This window comes from Vipera ursinii (genome assembly GCF_947247035.1).
Source record: "Vipera ursinii genome assembly, chromosome: 10".
In the NCBI taxonomy this organism is placed as follows: Eukaryota; Metazoa; Chordata; class Lepidosauria; order Squamata; family Viperidae; genus Vipera; species Vipera ursinii.
Window position 1 is genome coordinate 4,632,394 of NC_139520.1, and position 19,413 is coordinate 4,651,806.

The following is a 19,413-nucleotide window of genomic DNA, read 5'->3' on the forward strand; positions in this document are numbered from 1 at the left end:
GGGTGGAGAAGGCCAGGTAACCTCTGAGGTGACCCTGTCATTGGAGGAGCAGGTTGGGCAATAACAGGCCTCCCTTTCCAGTGTCAACATCTGTCACCAAGCTGGCATCAAGAAACAGCTTTTACTAAGCAGGTGCTCTTCGTGGAATTTCACAGCTGATCTGGAGGTCATTGCCTTCCATGCCAACCCTGCAATGCTGGCTGGGGAATTCTGGGAGTTGAAGTCCACACATCTTCAAATTGCCAAGGTTGAAAAACACTGATTTAGTTTCTGCTTAAAAGCAAGCTTACCTAATTTAACACTTTGGAACCAACACACAACTGCGTGAAATTTAGCTATCATTTGAAATGGGCCCTTTTTCCATAAATTTTGTCGTCCTACTTATTCATGACAGGGAGTCTTCAACTTACCACCAGAATCGAGCCCAAAATTTCTCTTGCTATGCAAAGCATTTGTTAACTCAGTTTTGCCCTGTTTTACGACCTTTCTTGCAACAGTTGTTAAGTGAATCATTACAATTGTTAAGTTAGTAACCCGGTTGTTAAGTGAATCTGGCTTCTCCGTTGACACTGCTTGTGAGAAGGTCACAATAGGGGATCACGTGACCCCGGGACACGGCAACTGTCATAAATACGAATCAGTTGCCAAGCATCTGAATTTTGATCATAGGACCACGGAATGCTGCGACAGTCATAAGTGTGAAAAATGGTCATAAGTCCCTTTTCTGTAACTTTGGTAACTAAATAGACCGTTGTAAACCGACAACTACCTGTATATACATGGAAATAGTGCAAAACGGCATTTTTTAAAAATGGACAAAATATATTACGTTGGTGGAGTAGTCTGTAAGTTTTATGTACGTGGTGCAACGTTTTGGAAAATTGCAAACTAAAATACTACATACGCAACTTTTGATGCAACGTGTTAAAAAGAAAAAGGTCTCCAGTTCAATTACGGTAATCAAATCTGACTGATTGGCAGAAGTGAGATACTAAGAGAAACTAACATTGGCCTGTCCCTCTGATACCCTTAGAAACCAGGAGACTGTGAGTTCTAGTTCCACCTTAGGCATGAAAGGCAGCTGGGTGACTTTGGTCCAATCACTCTCTCTCAGCCCGATCCACCTCACAGGGTTGTTGTTCTGGGGAAAATAGGACGGAGAAAGTATGCTGGATATGTTTGCCCTCTTGAGTTGCTTGTAAAAGTAATAATAAGGGTGGGATACAAATAAATAAAAATAAGCATCCATAAAAATCAGGCAGACTTTCAGTTGCACCACTGTCACCGCCATCTTGACTTTTCTGACCCTACTCTGCAGGCTTCCTGAGCATTGGCCCTTTGGCTGCTGCACTAGAAACGCCTAAGAACCCCCTATGGGCACCGGTTGGGGTTACTGTGATATTAACAGTGAATGCCATCTATGGGCACTAGAGTTCGACCACGGGGTGCATCAGTCGGAAGATCAGAAGGTCTTCCACGTCTATCATTTCCAGTCTAAGTTGAAGTCCCAGAAATCTCCCAGGGAGCTGGGGAAGAATCCTAATAAAAATATTGACCAGCTGTGGATTCTCAATTTCCCGCCACCCACAAACCAACATGGCTGTGATTGCTTTCTCTTCCTCCTTGCAAGGCCCAAGAGAAAGGGAAAGATATCTCCTTCTGATAGTCCCCAAGACAGTGGCCAAGAAATGTAACTTAACTAAAATGATCAAAGGCCTGGAGACTAAAACCTATGAAGAACAGCTGCAGGTTTGGCTAGTCTAAAGAAAAGAAGAAACAGGGGTAACACAATAGCAGTATCCCAGTATTTGAGGGGCTGCCACAAAGAAGAGGGGGTCAGACTATTCTCCAAAGCACCAGAGGTTAGGACAAGAAACAGTGGTTAGAAACTGATCAAAGAGAGATGCAACCTGGAATTAAGGAGAAACTTCCTGACAGTGAGGACAATTAACCAGTGGAATGACTTGCCACCAGAGGTTGTGGGTGCTTCATCACTGGAGGCTTTCAAGAAGAGACTGAATGGTCACTTGTCTGAAATGGTAGAGATTCTCCTGCTTGAGCAGGGGGCTGGACTAGAAGATCTCCAAGGTCCCATTCTATTCTATTCTATTCTATTCTATTCTATTCTATTCTATTCTATTCCATATTTTCTATTCTATTCCATTCCATTCCATTCCATTCCATTCCAAATTCTATTCTATTCTATTCTATTCTATTCTATTCTATTCTATTCCATATTTTCTATTCTATTCCATTCCATTCCATTCCATTCCATTCCATTCCATTCCAAATTCTATTCTATTCTATTCTATTCTATTCTATTCTATTCTATTCTATTCTATTCTATTCTATTCTATTCTATTCTATTCTACTCTATTCTACTCTACTCTACTCTACTCTACTCTACTCTACTCTACTCTACTCTACTCTACTCTACTCTACTTTCTTCTATTCTATTCATGTCTCAATATCCTCATATGCCAATTACAAGCTCCTGCCAATTATTGACTGTATTATCAAGAGACCGGTGTGTCCATTCCCACGGACGTATGAGCCCTGGACCACCCCTGTGTCACAGGCTGCGGTGGAAAATTGAGCAGAAAGTTGTGTGCTGGGTATACAAACCTTTGTAAACTTTTCCCACACGTACACCATATAAAGGTAGCAGCATCTGTACCTTCCCTTCTACTAAGGTGCCGACTCTGAAGGTTCAAACATGGCTGCTTTGTGGTTCTTACCCTGCCTGGCATTTTTCAGTGCCGCAGCTGCTTTTGTTCTGCCACCACGTAAGTATCCCTTTGTGAATTTTTCCACAATCCCTGGGCTGGGGAACGTCATCCCCAGCCCTGGCTGAATTATCCAGGGTTTGGCCGGCCAACTAGCTGGCAAAAACTTAGAAGTGCCATTAGAGTTAGTCTCATTGCCTAGGCCAGTGATTTGCCCCTGATTTTGTGACCGTTTATGCCATGGTCATTAAGCAAATGCAGCTTCCCCCATTGACCTTACTTGTCATCGGCTGGCTGGGAAGATTGCAAATGGCGATGGCACCATCATGGGACTCTGCGTCGGTCGTAAATACATGCCAGCTGCCAAGTGCCCAAATTTCGATCACAGGGCTGTGGAGATGCTGCGTCCATCATAACTGCGAGGATCAGTTGCAAGTCACTTTTTTCAAAATAACAGAATGACACAGTTGGGAGGGACCTTGGAGGTCTTTTTGTCAAACCCTCTGCTCAGCAATCTCCACTCACCATCCACGCACGCATGCACGCACGCACGCACACACACACACACATACAAAACTTCACCTGCCATGCAGAAATTTTCAATGCAATATTGAGTAATGGAAGAGAAACCTTATCTGGAGACCCCCCAACTTCCTGGCTGTTTTCATCTGTATCGTTCCCAGGGCGATGTTGATGGCCACTAACTCAAAGCAAACTGCAGAATTTGGGAACGTTGATCTTTTCTGTTGCTTGCAGCCTGCGGGGATCCTGCAATCAAGCCCGTGATCACAGGCTACTCCCGGATCGTCAATGGAGAGGATGCATTGCGTGGATCGTGGCCTTGGCAGGTGTCCTTACAGGTAATGGCCATGGGGAAGGAATGATTGCTTTGCCTCTTACTTGACGCTTTCTCTTCCAGAAGCTTCCAACTGTGGCCTGGCTTCCTCAACGTTGCAGGGCTTGACTAAAGAGGTTGCAGAGCCTCTGACCATGCGCAGAATGCACGTGCCACCGAGCTAAAGCTTGAAAAAGGCTTCTGCTCACACACCCTTTCAAGTGCAAATGAATTACTACACACTTAGCACCAAGCATTTCCACGTGAAGCTTTTATTGTATCACTGGCACACCTTCTGCACAACATTTTACGAGGCCTCCAGATGGCATTCTCTTCCGTTTCCTTCTTCCATATGGTCTCCCCACTTTCCCTTCTGATTTTATTTTAATCACAGATTAAAGCACCCGGGGGGGGCAGGGCTTGATGTTCTGTGCAGCCTATTTCACATTCCCTCTCACCACCCCCCACCACCCCCAAAAAATACCCATGCAAGGATATCATGTGGCAGGTGGTCAGAAATGCCACAATGGCAGCTGCAATAGTGTGATCTTTTGCTTTTCGTGGACATCTCATACACAGTTCTTGCCTAAGGAAAGACAAAACCAGGAAATTATTACCGGTACTTTTTTTTTTTAAAAAAGGCTATGTTATTTGTGTGTGTGTGTGTGTGTGAAATTTCCCATCAGTTGGAGGGCGACCTGGCACCCCTGAATTTTTATTTTCTTTTTTCCCTGGAGTGCTGGAATCCAAGGGCTCAGCTCTGCTTCTGCAAGGTCCTGATTCTCCTGCAATTGTCCACGAATGTCTCACAGGATCCCTGAGAAGATCATGAATGTCTCACGGGATCCCTTCAGCAGAGCAGAAGCAGCAAGCAAGCTCCTCAAGAGCATCGCTTGAATCTCTGAACCAGTCAAGAGGCCCCTTCAGAGCCCGGCAAAGAACTAGGGCATCTGCCCCTGTCTTGTAGGCAAAGATGCAGGTGCCTTGCATAAGCCTTAGGAACAAGCTCCAATCTACGTAGCTGACAGAGATGTCTGCAGAACGTGGTGGGGGAAAAAAACAGAATGATGTGATGGAAGATTTCCTCATTTTTTTATGTGCTTCATGGTCAGAGCTAGGATTGTTTCGCTGTGGCCATCTTAACTGGTTTTTTTTAACCCTATTTTGGGGATATCCCTGGAAGAAAGTGGAAGAGACATTATGAAGAGATTATGAAACTGACTAGAAAAGATTATGAAATTGTCTAGGCCTGATTCTGAACCCCGTTGGGGATAAGGGCTTTCTGACCCCTGCAATGAAATCCTGGGCCGGGGGGGGTGTCAGATTACCTGTTTCAGAAGGACTTGAACAGGAGGCTCAAAGTACTGGATCCATTATGGCCTTGTTTAGTTCAGAATAGCTCCCTAGGGCCACACGGTGAGTGTCTCTTGCCAACTACAACCTGACGTGGGCTCTGTGGGTCTCACATTTTCTTTGTGTTGGCTTTCTGGACAGGCGGCAAGCGGCTGGCACTTCTGCGGAGGGTCTCTGATTAACGAGAACTGGGTGGTGACAGCTGCCCATTGTGGGGTGACGTGAGTACCCATCTTCTTCCTTGCTGTGGGGAGATTATCTTGTTCCCCAAACTGGGTCTTAGCTTGGTGTCGAAGCCAATTAATTACACCAAACTCAAGCTATGGGAAAACAGACTTTTAGTTTGGGACCAAAGATGTAAGTCAGCCCGGCTTTGAAAGCTACCGAGGCCCCGTTTACAGTTTTACAGCCGTTTTTTGTAATCAAGGGTGATTTTCATACACCCTTCTGCCCACCCAACACATCCCTTTTCCCTCCCCCTGATCATACATGCATAACATAGAATATTGGTTGGTTACCGGGATTGCAGCTCCCTAAAGATTCTAGTTTCCTGGGCCAGCTATGTGGTTGTTACCATTTCTTGTAAATGAAGCACAGCATCCTGGCTAAGTGGTTAAACCTGTGAATCTGTCTGGCTTCATTGTCCCTGCACACCCCATCCCTCGCAGCCCCCCTGTTAGCAAACTTGTCTGCAAAACCCTCAGTGAGCAGAAGGGGGGGGGGAAGCTGTTAAAAGAAAAGTTGTTTAAGAGTTTAAGATGTTTCTTCTCAGAATTTATCTTCCTCACTCCCGTGTCCATCACAACCACACCTGGGTCCTATCTCCACATAGGACCCTTCCTCTGATCCCCAGGGCCTACAGTCTTTCATCCGATCCTTCAATTACAACAGGCAGTGGAGCTTGTAGGGGAGGTATTTGGGGCAATAACATGCATTAGCTACTGTGGGAAGAAAAATCAAGTCCGGTTCCAAGCTGGGAGAAAGACGCTGAAAAATAAAATGGAGGCTGGCTGCAAGGAAAGAAGGTCTCTGTCTATTGATTAGCAGAACCGACAACAGCATGCAGTTCTGGGACAGCTGACAGAATGGAGTTGAGAGTTAGGTGGATTTTTTTAATACATTCTTGTGATTTGACCTGTGCTTGACTGTGTCGTTTTTTTTAGTATTCTAATGACTGTTGCCAGATTCTTAGGGGTCAAGGTTGGCTCTGCAGGCAAGAGGGAAAATGCAAAGCGTAGGAGTTTTGTTTGTCTGAGCCAGGGGTAGGCAACCTTGGCTCTTTTATGAGTCGTGGACTTCAACTCCCAGAATTCCTGAGCCAGCATGGCTCAGCTTGGAAACCTCTCCCTTTCCCCCCAGCATGGCTGGCTCAGGAATTCTGGGAGTTGAAGTCCACGAGTCATAAAGTGGCCTAGGCCAGGGGTAGGCAACCTTGGCTCTTTTATGACTCATGGACTTCAATTCCCAGAATTCCTGAGCCAGCATGGCTCAGCTTGGAAACCTCTCCCTTTCCCCCCAGCATGGCTGGCTCAGGAATTCTGGGAGTTGAAGTCCACGAGTCATAAAGTGGCCTAGGCCAGGGGTAGGCAACCTTGGCTCTTTTATGACTCATGGACTTCAATTCCCAGAATTCCTGAGCCAGCATGGCTCAGCGTGGAAACCTCTCCCTTTTCCCTCAGCATGGCTGGCTCAGGAATTCTGGGAGTTGAAGTCCACGAGTCATAAAGCGGCCTAGGCCTAGGCCAGGGGTAGGCCACCTTGGCTCTTTTATGACTTGTGGACTTCAACTCCCAGAATTCCTGAGCCAGCATGGCTCAGCTTGGAAACCTCTCCCTTTCCCCCCCAGCATGGCTGGCTCAGGAATTCTGGGAGTTGAAGTCCACGAGTCATAAAAGAGCAAAGGTTGCCTACCCCTGGTCTGAGTGAATCTTGTCAGTTTGGCCTTGCCTATTGTGTTGCTGATTTAGGGTTTCTGGCTGTTCTTTGTTTATGAATAGTATATAGCCCAGTCTTTCTGAATGGATTACAAAATCCCCATTCCTCAACACTAGTCCATTCAGGTTTCTTCTTGAGGCACTAAGACTGGGGCTGCTTTCTCCTTTAAGAAGATGTCTCTCCTCTGCTCCTTCAGGGGAAACACTGTATCCTGCCTCTTTTTAATATTAAGAATAAAGAATATCTTATTTTGGAGAATGGGCGGGCTTCCTAGACTACCTCCGGCTAAAGCAAGAGAGAAAAGGAAGATGGGTTTGGGCGAAGAACAGGAAAAATTCTGTAATGTTTGTTCAGGCATTTGGTTAAAAACAAAAAAAGATCACTCTTGATCTTTAAGTGGGTAGTAATACAGGTAGTCCTCGACCCACAATAGTTCACCTAGTGACCGTGTTATTAACTTAACAACTGCAGCGATTGACTTAACAACCGTGGCAAGGAAAGTTGTAAAGTAGGGCAAAACTCAATAAATGTCTCACTTAGCAACATAACTTTTGGGCTCAATTGGGGTCGTAAATCAAGGACTGTCTGTAATTCCAGTTTTCCCAGTGTCAGGGCAAAGGTGAAATCAGTTTTAAATTGTGTGGTGATCCCATCATCCACAGCCGGGCATCAGCATCTTAGAAGGTCTTCCATTAAATCCAAACCGCTCCACAGCCTGCAAAGGAAATCTTCTGAAAGATTTCCCTCTGAGATTTCAGCCATAATTTTATATTCCCTATTCTGGGAGGTTGAGGTCACCTACCCACTTCTGCAGCTTGATACCAAGCCGTGCTGTGCCCATGCTTTCTTGATGTGCGCCCAGCATTCACTTTTTGTTTGCCTTCCACAGGACCAAGGATGTTGTGGTACTTGGAGAATTTGACCGCAGCTCTCCTGAAGAAGACATACAGAGGCTGGCTGTTCAGAAGGTGGGTGAAGTCACCAGATGTCTTAGGCCCAGGACTCTTCCATATCTTCATCAAGGACTTAGATGAGGGAATTGAAGGGCAACTCATCAAGTTTGCAGAGGACACCAAGCTGGCAGGAGTAGCCAACACCCCAGAAGACAAACTCAGGATCCAAAAGGATCTTGACAAACTTGAACAATGGGCCCTATCCAACAAAATGAGTTTCAATGTGGAGAAAAGCAAAGTCTTACACTTAGGCAAGAAAAACCAAATGAACAGATAAGTCCTGGCTCAAAAACAGTAACTGTGAGAGGGACCTTGGAGTCCTAGTGGACAATCCCTTAACCATGAACCAGAAGTGTGTGGCAGCAGCCAAAAAAGCTAATACAATCCTGGGTTGTATAAACAGAGGCACAGAATCAAAATCACGTGAAGGATTAGTACCGCTTTATAAAGACTTATTAAGACCATATTTAGAATATTGTATCCAGTTTGGTCATCCTGATACAAAAAAGATGTTGAGACTCTAGAAAGGATGCAGAGAAGAACAACCAAGATGATTAGGGGACTAAAACATAGGAAGAAATGGTTGCAAGAAGAGATTACACAGTCATTTGTCTTGAATGGCATGGGGTCTCCTGCTTGAGCAGGTAGTTGGAGTAGGAGACACCCCCCAACCCAAAGTCTGTTCCAACTCTGTTATTCTATCTTCTGTTACTATAACTTTATACCAAAAATAGTATTAGCATTCATAACTTTGATTTCCTGACCTGGAAATCAAAAGGCTGGCAAAGGGTGATGGGGAAACGTATAAGCAACGATAAGTCAGGAGGGACATAATGCAGCCTTAACAGCTTCTCTCTTCTCCCACCAGTTCATTATCCACCCTGACTGGGACTCCGCACAACTCACCAACGACATCGCCCTCATCAAGCTGGCCACCCCCGCCGTCTTCAGTGAGACAGTGTCTCCTGTGTGCCTGACAGATGCCTCAGACTCGTTCCAGAGTGGAGACCTTTGTGTCACCACTGGCTGGGGCAAGACACGCTACAATGGTGGGTCTGAGAGGAATCTTGGCTATCTGCTCCTTCCTTCTGCTTTGGACTGAGACTAGTGTGCAGAAGAACAAATACGTTGATCCAGTAGGGAAGCAGTGAAAAGAGGGTTGGTCTAACTAGTTTGGTCCAAAACATGGCCAGACCTGGGATGGACTAAATCTGGAAGAGCTTCTTCTGCTCCCGAGAAAGGTTCATTGGGTCCATGTAAGTCAGCTGGAGCTTTATTTTATGCATAACTGCAGTGGGACCAGGCAGCACAGCACATAATATCTCTGCAACACAAACCATAATTTGGAGAATTGAAGACATCAAACTAAGAAGCTCAGCATCCCTCAGTCCCACAAACTCCTCTGTCTTGAGACCACCGATTCCTCCTAGCAGCCAGGATCTCCAGGATCCAGAGAAGGGATCTCTGCTCCCAGTTAGGGAAGGAAAGCTGAGGGCTTCTTCTTACACTTCACCAAGGAGTTTGCAGGTGTATTGTACAACCTGAGGGAGTAGGTGGCACCAGAGTGCCAAGGGAAGGGAAGAGGTGAAAGTGAGACAGAAGAATAGAGGGGAGAAGAAGGAGGGGAGTGGTGAGGAGAGGGCAGTGGCAAAGAAAAGAGAGAAGACAGGAGAAGAGAAGAGAAGAGAAGAGAAGAGAAGAGAAGAGAAGAGAAGAGAAGAGAAGAGAAGAGTGGTTTTTTCTAGCCAAAATCATCAACTCAACAATGAAGTTGTTATTTTCTGCATGGCACTGGATTACGAAAACTTAAATCCTGCCCTGAAAACATTACATTTGACGTTCGGCTGAAGGGAAATAACAGAGGAAGGGAAGCCAGGGAGAAACAGGAAGAAAAGCGGATTTCTCTCTTGTCCACTGCAGGCTGCAACAATAGGCCCAAGGTGTGTTGTTGTGTCTCCAGCATAATGCAAACAGGGATCTGGGGGAAGGGCTAAGAAAAACGTAACACAGTGCAGCTGACTAGCCTTCTGGGACAAGTTCTGAGCTTGGGGGAGGCCAGAGAGCAGCCAAAGATGGATCAGATCCTTTGCACAGGAAACCTTCTGCCTGCTGATTTAATCTTTTCTCTTGCAGCTTTCGACACCCCGAGCAAGTTGCAACAAACAGCCCTGCCTCTCCTGTCCAATGAGCAGTGCATGGAATTTTGGGGCGACCAAATCTCTGATTCGATGATCTGCGCGGGTGGGGCAGGTTCTTCTTCATGTATGGTGAGCTCCCCAACCCCAAATCTCCTCCATTTGCTTATCCCCATTTTTTAGGCTACTCTTACTGGGGTTGCAAAAATTTAAACCGGTGCTTCTCAACCCCGTCAGCTTTAAGAAGCTGCTATATTTCAGCTTGGATTAAAAACTAGTTTCCTATTAAGTACCAAGTCAAAGGAAATTGTTGTTGTTGTTGTTAGTTGTGAAGTCGTGTCTGACCCATCGCGACCCTATGGACAACGTTCCTCCAGGCCTTCCTGTCCTCTACCATCTTCTGGAGTCCATTTAAGCTCATGCCTGCCGCTTCAGTGACTCCATCCAGCCACCTCCTTCTCTGTCGTCCCCTTCTTCTTCTCTTGCCCTCAACCTTTCCCAGCATTAGACTCTTCTCCAGTGAGTCCTTCCTTCTCCTTAGGTGGCCAAAGTATTTGAGTTTCAACTTCAGGAAATAGTACAGCTGCTGTATTTGGACTGTAATCCTCCAAATGTCCACTAGAGGGCAGCAGAGGATTGGCGTTGTCCAGATCAGCTTTAAGATGTATGGACTTCATGTTCCAGAATGCCCCAGGCTGCAGTCCAAGTATCTTAAAACTGATCTAGACTAGTAGTTCTCAACCTTTTCTTCACCAGCACACCCCGCCCCTTTAAATACCTTTTGTGGCCACAGACCATGGCCACGGACCTGCAAGATTTCAATCATAATGTTTCTTCAAGCCTTCATGGACCTCCTGTGACAACATCATGGCTCCCCAGGGGGGTCTGTAGGCCACACTGAGAACCGCTGATCTAGACAACTCTAATCCTTTGCTGCCCTCTAGTGGACATTTGGAGGATTACAACCCAAATATAGCAGCTCTACTATTTCCTTGGACTTGGTACTTTATAGGAAACTAGCTTTTAATCCAGGCTACGGACTAAGGTTCACCCAACATTTTGTGGGGAGCCAGTCGCATTGGATGAGCTGGGATTTACCATTTTTCCCAGGTTGAAGTTGGATGACTTAAAAAAAACCACACCAGTAGTAACACACTTAATCATTCACCCCAGTTTCTTGGTTATTCAAGATATTGCATGATAAATTACCAAAGAGGGCTGGTTTACACAAGCCACATAGAAACTAACCAGGTTAACACTGGACAAGCTTAGCGGGTGGCAGCCGTTCGGTTTTTCATTAACTTGGTTCTTAAAGCCGAACCTGCTTTAAGCCCACATTTCAGCCAAACTGTTCTGTCCCAGCCTATGTGAGTCCTTGTTCTGCTCACAAGGAGAAACCCCTCTTCCAAGAAACAGGCAGGAACCGCAAGAAAAAAAAACAACCCCTTTTATTCTCACAGACCTGAGTCAATGTCCAAGGCAAACAAACACAGACCACAGAAACTCGATCCTCAACACGAATGGTTGCCTTCGGCAACCAGCACCTCTCACACCTTCCCTTTTATAATTCAGCCAAGACGTGGCTTCCTAATGCCTTCTCCTTTGCCTTTGGAGCCACCCCATTGCATTCCTCTGTCCTACTCGCTTCTCTTGCCTGCGCTTTCATGCATCCTGGATTTCTCCCAGCTGTGCTTCATCACTGTCCAACTCAGACTGGCAGCACAGCTGTGTCTCAGCCTGAGCATGAGTAGAGGGGCCAGGCTCCTCATCCGACTGTAAGTCTTGGAGCTCCTCAGAGCCTTCCTCTGACTTTAATGTCACTCCAGGACCCTCCTCCTACTCCTCTGAGTCCTCAGACTCAGTTGCCGGACCTACCGGCTGGCAAGGAATCACAACACAAAGCTGGAAGATACTTTCATTTCCAGCCGCTGAGTGGGAAAAATTGGGGCCAATCACACCCCTAAATTTCTGCATGATAGCAAAAAGTGGGGTCTTCAGGGAACTCAAATACTTTTTGTTTTTGCCATCTGCAGGGTGACTCTGGCGGACCTCTGGTGTGTCAGAATGGCAACATTTGGAAGCTGGTGGGCAGCGTTTCCTGGGGCAGCGGCTACTGCTCGGTCACCACACCAGGTGTCTATGCTCGGGTCAGTGTCTTGCGTGACTGGCTGGAGAGCACCATGGCCAATAACTGAATTGTCTGAACCTGGGAGGAGAGGCGGCAATGAATGCATTAAAGCTGTTTTTCCCTTGAGCCTCGTCCTTGTCTTGCTTATGGGCAGCCCACCCAACACAGAAGGATCTCTCTGGGGAAGGGGCACTTAAATAAATCCTGAACATAAGCCAGAACATAAAACTACAGGTACTTTGATCTTTGGGTTTTGTAGACCACTTTGAGTCTTCAGGAGCGGCAACGTGTCACCGCTGTGGCTTTGAGAGGCCAGTCTGCACTCCCACTGGGTCTTCATTCATCTTCCTCTCCAAGATTCCTCTCCCCCATAGCCTTCTCATACGGCCGTATGCTAGATCAGAACCGAAATGTGGACCGCTCCTATCGTGCTCCTCCTAATCTTGGATTGTGGACTTGCTGATTTTGAAAAGCAGATGTTTGTTTAGCACAGGAAATCTCGGCCCCATTATCCACTCAGCTCCTGTGCTGATGGTATAGAGCAAGGGTAGGCAACCTCGGCTCTTTTATGACTCATGGACTTCAACTCCCAGAATTCCTGAGTCAGCATAGCTGCCTGGGGAATTCTGGGAGTTGAAGTCCATGAGTCATAAAAGAGCCGAGGTTGCCTACCCCTGGTATAGAGCATTGTTTCTCAAACTTGGCTACTTTAAGATGGGTGGACTTCAACTCCCAGAATTCCCCAGGCAGCCTTGCGCCCCCCCCCCCGGGTGGGGGATTTCTAGAAGCTGAAGATCTCACCATCTTAAAGTTGCCACGGTTGAGAAACAATAAGAACGATGGATCTTCCATACAGGTGGTGCTAGATTTACGATCACGATTGGGACCAGAATCTCCACTGATAAGCAAGGCAGTTCTTAAGTCTGAACTGAATCACCCTGTCATTAAGCGAATCCAGCATCCCCTATTGACTTTGACTATTGGAAGCCAGCTAGAAAGGTTGACCATGGTGACGGCGTGACCCCAGGATGTTACAACCTTAAAAAATACATGCTTGTTGTCAAGCGCCTGGAGTTTGATCACATGGCCTAAGCCAGGACTCCCCAACCTTGGCAACTTTTAAGACCTGTGTTTTAGGGAACAAGAGAAGGCACATCATGGGCAATCTTGCACAATATATATTCAATATATATTCGGTCCTTCCGCCGTGACCTGAAGACCTGGTTGTTCCAACAAGCGGCCCTGGACTGACTACGTTTTTTAATTAGGCTTTTTACTGGGTTAAATTGTCTTGTATTTATTGCATCTATTGCTTAATTCTTTTTTAAATTTTTTACTTTATGTTTTTTTAATTTTTACGGTTGTGAGCTGCCCTGAGTCCTCAGGGAGAAGGGCGGCATATAAATTTAATCAAATCAAATCAAATCAATCGTTCATATCAGCACCGCAATCGCAGCAAGGGGAATTTTTCCATCCCCACCGAAATATCACACTTCAATCTGTTAAATTTCTACCAGACAGAGCGAGGCAGGTTGAAACCGGGCAACTTGGTAGAAAGACCGCTGATGGTCAGGTCACAAAAAGATACCTTGGATCATTCCTCTCTCCAGGCATTCTCGGGGTTAAACCAGGTGATTATCAAAGAAATGGCTGCTTTCCATTCTGGCCTTTGGGATTTCAATCTTGTGAGGACTATTACATAGTCCTGGTGAACAGGAAATTGCATTCAGTTATGCACTTTAAAAGGAACAGATTGGTAAACTCATAATCAGCTGGAAAACAATGATTTTTCTAACAGTGGACAATGGGTTTGTTTCCACTGGACTTTCTGAGAGGGGAACTTGGAAAAAAATTTTTTAGCACAGCTGAAGTCACAGGAAACTCAGCCACTCACAAAAAAACCCCCTGAATTTGAGCCAGAAGTATCATCAGAATTGCTCATTTTCAAGCAACTCCTGGTCCTCCAGCTTCAGCTGGATGGGCTGTCAGGATCACTGGCCCGGCTGTTTCGGGAAGGCCATTTCTAGCACGGCAAGTGGCACAACCAGATCAAAGGAGGTAAATTTTCTTCAGGGCTGGTTTGTTGTTGTTTTTTGCCCAGCTCTACAATATGGACAGCTCTGCCTGAAAGAGGTCTGGGCTGAGCTAGTAGACTTCCTGACCATGACTGGCTACAGCAAAATCTCCCTCCAGATGTTCAAGCTATGCAAAGGAGTGGAATTCACCTTAAACCTTCAAGGTTAAGAGAAGTGGGTCCAGAGGAACAGATCAGTGCAATCAATAAGACAACAATTAAAGATGCCTACAGAAAATCCCTTTGTCCAGATGGACAAAACGTCTAGTGTGTCATATGTGTAGTCTAGTGAAAAGAAGGACTAGGGGGATGACATGATAGTATCTTCCAATATTTGAGGGGCTGCCACAAAGAAAATTTTGTCCAGAGATGGACAAAACTGGGAATATATAATATATACGATTGTATAATATATAATCTTGAGAAAAGATGTCTGAATTGCAACAAGGCAGATTGTGGCTAAACAGAGCCAATGACCCAGGAAGATGGAGAGCCTTCTTCAGCGGAGAACGTAGTCTAGCAGAAAATGGACAGTTCTCCATCCAAGGTGCCTGAATGTGGATTCCTGCATCTAATATCAGTTGCAGGGAACTAGACCTTAATAGCTCTCCAAGTCAACTACTTTTTCCTAGGATGAAAGAGGCAGAGGCACCTTTGCATTAACGAAAGAATTCAGGGGAATTCTTCATCCTGCCCTCCCCCACAACTTTCTTTTATGCCCTGCAACAGGTCATTCTCAGGCATCAAGAGAGGTAAACAGAAGAGTTGACATTCTTAATGGAACCCTAGACCAGGGGTAGGCAACCTTGGCTCTTTTATGACTCGTGGACTTCAACTCCCAGAATTCCTGAGCCAGCCGGCTCAGGAATTCTGGGAGTTGAAGTCCACGAGTCATAAAAGAGCCAAGGTTGCCTACCCCTGCCCTAGACAAACTGTCCCATTAGGTTGCCATTTGGGTGACAGTTCCTCATCCAAACAGAGAAACAGAATTACTATAATCAGGCAAAAAAAGCAGGAGCAACTTCCAACTTCCTAACAGGATGCCCATTTTTAAAGATTTCCTTGTGGGAAATCTGCAGAACAACAGAAATCTCCCTTCCCTTCCCAGCAGACAGGTGGGTGGTGCTGTTGAATGGGGAAGGGAGTGAGGGATTGCCAGACTGGCTGGGAAACTGTCACAGAAAGTTGAAAATGAAGACCATGTGACCACAGCAGCAGCAGCAGCCAGTAGCCCTGGTGAAAGCAGTCACATCTTTCCCAAATTCCATTCCCATGGGAGTCCTGGATTTTGGACATATTCTGTAAGTTAGCCCATTTCAGGTACCTTGGTTCAAAAATTGTCGCCTTATGATCTGTCATTTCAAGCGATCATTTCAAGATCTATCATTTAAGGATTATGTTAACAACAGCTTTAGTAGTATATAGATTCTGCGAAAGCTTTTCAGTGCCTAATACTCTTGCGCATGGTTTCCCTTCCAGGACAAGCACACCAAGGCCGCCTTTTCCTGAAGGAACCCATTCTGCTAGGGTGCTAAATGGTTGGCTTTGCTCCAGTAGAGCCAAAAATCCTTTTTTTAAGTATTGCAAATGCTTCAATTCGGGGGGACGGGGGACGGGACAGAAAGCTGGTTTTACATCAAAGGGTGGTGGTGGTTTAAAGCCTGGATGAAATGGGAGAAAATGCTCTGAAACCTTGGCAGAAATGTCCAAGCACCGAGACTGCTGGCTTTGTCTTCTCCAAGCCAGGAGGCCCATGGAAAGAAGCTGCCGACCGCCAATATCAGCCCAAAAAAGCTGAAGGGACACTCCGCCTCCTCCCAATCACTCGGGCAAACTCAAACTGGGGGCAGACAGGTCAACAGCCACCACCTCTCTTTCACATTCACACATGCGCCACGGAGAAGACTCTCTCTTAGGTCCCACATAGACTGGATTGCAAGTTTCTTTATTTGATTTAAATAGCGATCATTAGCCAAACAGTTCTGGAATCAAACAGGAAAATATAATTATTTGTCCTCTACAATCGCTGCAAGGGACGAGGCTGTCTTCTTGGTTGCAGCAAGACTTGGGGGGGTGGCGGGGGGGTCAAGGATCCAGGACTGACGTGGCCTGTGTCCACCAAGGAAGGAGTGCCCCCCCCTCTCTTCCTCTAGGGCAGTATTTCAGCGGGCAGGTAAACTGGACAAAATATTTACAGTCCATTCACTCATCCAAGAACTTCTCTGCTTCTTCACAGGGCGGCCAGTTGCCCCAAGATCATCCGGAATTGCTGAGTGCTGTTTGCCAGCTCGTGAACCCGCTCCACCATGTCTTTGGCAGCAGCCGGAGATGGGTACTGGAGGGCGGCTGCCTTGGTGCTGGCCACGATCTCCTTGAGTAGGTCGCAGAGAAGGTTGCTGTAATGGGTGACCTTCTGGCGGACCTCCTGGGCCTTGGCCTGGCGAGACAGGGTGTCCCCGATGAAGACCAACTTGTGGGCGCTCAGGATGACGAACTTGCTGTGCGCCACAAAGATCTTGGGCGGCTGATTGGTGTTCACGGCGGTGAAGAAGGCGTCCACGGCGTTGGTCAATGTCGTGAGGTTGGCCTCGCACTGTTCCAGGTAGAAGAGCAGCAGCTGCCGGTCGGAGGGGCCCAGGGCTGTGCCGACCCCCCGCACGTGGGGGTAGTGTTGTGGGGGTGTCCAGTTGGACAGGTCATTGTCGATAGGGCGGGTGACCTCCTGTTCCAGTCGCTCAAATTGCTTCAGCTGTGGGCAGAAGGGCAAAGTATCAAGTTTGGAAGTACAGCTTTGCTGGTGCAACAGATATATATGACTTCTCGGGTTGCCAACAAACTTGCGGGGAGGGGAGAGGTTTGGAATGCAGACTTCAAAGATTAAGAAGCCAGACCGTGAGACTCAAGGACGTTACACCAGATGTCTGGCCAGACCTAGAGAAGCTTTCTCATAACAATATTTTTCTACTTGATTGGGCAATGGGGTCTGGCCAGAGCTGGTTTTGCTTTCATTAGTGCTGCAGTGATGCACTCAATAAAGTTTTACATTAAGAGATTGGAGCATCTTGAAGGTGTTTGCTTGGTTGGGTTTGTCATTTGGAACCTTGTCACAAAGATGAAAACCAACCTGGGTTGACTGCAGGCCTAAAGAAACACCAGTCCCCCACCTCTCCACTCCCTGGCTGTAAAAGCTGCAATTATCGCTCCATTCAGAAGTTAAGTTGATCCTTATGATCCTTGTGCATATGGTATTTTAACTGACCTCAGCTAGCAGAGGTTAGAAAGGCAGGAGATGCCATAACTGATGATAATTATAAAACTGCCAATTGACAAACTCACAGAGTGGCATGAGGATTCCTGCAGATTAGGCTGACCAGACATATTTCTCACACATTTAAAGAAGGCTACGCAACAACCCCCCACTTATTGTTCTGGAAATAGGTCAAGCTCTTACATAAATACAGGTAGTCCCCGACTTACAAACACAACCCAGAATTTTGGTTGTAAGTCACTGCAATCCTAAACTGAGGCACCACACGACCGCTCCAACCAATCGTAAATGTGAGTCAGTTGTCGAGCACCCAAAATGTGACAATGGGACTTAAGTGGGGTGGGCAGCCACTGTGAATTTGAGGATGGGCCATCAGTGGCCTTTTTTGAAATCCGTTGTAACTTTGAACAGTCATAAGTTCAGGACTACTTGTTTAAAAAGAATTGCAACAGAAGTAACACAAATCACGTTCTTTTTTTGGTCTCGCCACAAAACAGGCAAAGACTTAACAGGATGGTTGTGAGTTACAGGAGATGGCGGTAAGCTTGAGGTGAATGTGTGTGAGAGAGAGGGAGAGGGAGGGAGGGGGAGGGGAAGAGAGAGGGAGAGGAGAGGGAGGGAGGGGGAGGGGAAGAGAGAGGGAGGGAGAGGAGGAGAAAGGGTGAGGGAGAGGAAGAGAGAGGGAGGGAGAGGGAGGGAGAGGGAGAAGGAGGGAAAAGAGGGAGGGGAGGAGAAAGGGTGAGGGAGAGGGAGAGGAAGAGAGAGGGAGACAGGCAGGCATTTTCCCCACGGACCTGCTGCTGCTCCAGCTGTCCTTTGCCTTGTCGCATGATGTTGCCTCGTTCCAGCAGCTCTTTCTGGGTCTTCTCAAACTCCTCTTTCCCCTAGTTGAGACACAAGGAAAGAGGTTAGTGGAAGATGCCTCCAGAGCAGACCCGAGCATTTTACAGCCCCCCACCCCCACCCCACACACACCCCGGACACTTCTGGCCCTCTGGCTGTCCCTCTCCGGCCGGCCTGAGGTCAGTTGGAAATGAGAAGTCAAATGCCAATAAGCGTGCCACAGAGCGTGGGAGAAGAAGACGGTTCCGGCTTGTTCCTCCAGTTGGCTGGCACCCTCAGCTGTCCCCCTTGGGAAAATTAATCGCCCACCTCTACTGAGAGGGACCCCCGGAGTTCAAGCAGCCTGGCCCCACCTGCAGACCTCCGGGCAGTTCCTCAGGCCACGTCCCAAAGACCCCCCAGGAGAGGACAAACGGGGCGCCTGGACAGAAGAGCCAGTAAAGGGCCTCGTGCAAAGAGAAGGCCAGCATCCTGCAGGTAGGTGAGAAGACCCTTCCCATCTTTCAAGACGTAAATCCCACCTTTCCTTCCGGAGCAAAAGGCAGGCTACATCCCTATTTACTCAGCAGCTAGGCCACTCAGGCAGGGAGGAGGGGAGGGGGGAAAGGGGGGAGAAAGATGGGGGGGAGAGAGAGACAGACTGTCCCAAAGTCTCCCAGGGTGTGTCTGCGGGTGAAGGGCAACTAGACCCAGGCCTTGGCATCTTTACCTCTGCTCCTCAATTGAGCGTTGCAATAAACAACTTTATGCTTATCAACATTAAAAGGTAAAGGTAAAGGTTCCCCCGCACATGCGTGCTAGTCGTTTCCGACTCTAGGGGCCGGTGCTCATCTCCGTTTCAAAGCCGAAGAGCCAGCGCTTGTCCGAGGACATCTCCGTGGTCATGTGGCCGGCATGACTATATGCCAAAGGTGCACGGAACACTGTTACTGTTTGCATTTTTACGTGCTTTCGAACTGCTAGGTTGGCAGAGTAACAGGCGCTCACTCTGTTACGTGGCACTCGGGATTCGACCCGCCAAACTGCCGACCTTCTGATCGACAAGCTCTGCGTCCTAACCCACTGAGCCACCGCTTCCCTTATCAACATTAACATTGTAGAAATCATAGTTAATATCGTTATTAGCTTCTTCTTGTTCTGTGCCATTAAAAGTTTAAATTATC

The 19,413-nt window shown here is 47.1% G+C and overlaps 2 protein-coding genes across 3 annotated transcripts in view; one reads left to right on the forward strand and one right to left on the reverse strand.

Annotated features, from left to right (window-relative positions):
- Positions 1 to 1,373: 1,373 nt before the first annotated feature.
- LOC310644913 (chymotrypsinogen A-like) lies at positions 1,374 to 12,132 on the forward strand (the record flags this gene model as incomplete). The annotated part of the gene is made up of 7 exons (XM_083370247.1): positions 1,374 to 1,602; positions 3,483 to 3,586; positions 5,056 to 5,135; positions 7,739 to 7,817; positions 8,671 to 8,851; positions 9,936 to 10,069; positions 11,971 to 12,132. 7 exons carry the CDS (start codon positions 1,374 to 1,376, stop codon positions 12,130 to 12,132), a joined length of 969 nt encoding a protein of 322 aa, XP_083226373.1.
- Positions 12,133 to 16,075: 3,943 nt separating this feature from the next.
- The window catches only part of BCAR1 (BCAR1 scaffold protein, Cas family member), a 63,188-nt gene continuing 59,850 nt past the window's right edge, over positions 16,076 to 19,413 (reverse strand). For both annotated transcript variants that reach the window (XM_083370669.1, XM_083370668.1), the window contains 2 exons: positions 18,202 to 18,291; positions 16,076 to 16,888 (listed from right to left, as the gene is read on the reverse strand). In XM_083370669.1, the coding sequence (XP_083226795.1) occupies positions 16,370 to 16,888; positions 18,202 to 18,291 (609 nt within the window). In that variant the 3' untranslated portion in view covers positions 16,076 to 16,369. The remainder of the gene's footprint in view (positions 16,889 to 18,201; positions 18,292 to 19,413) is intronic.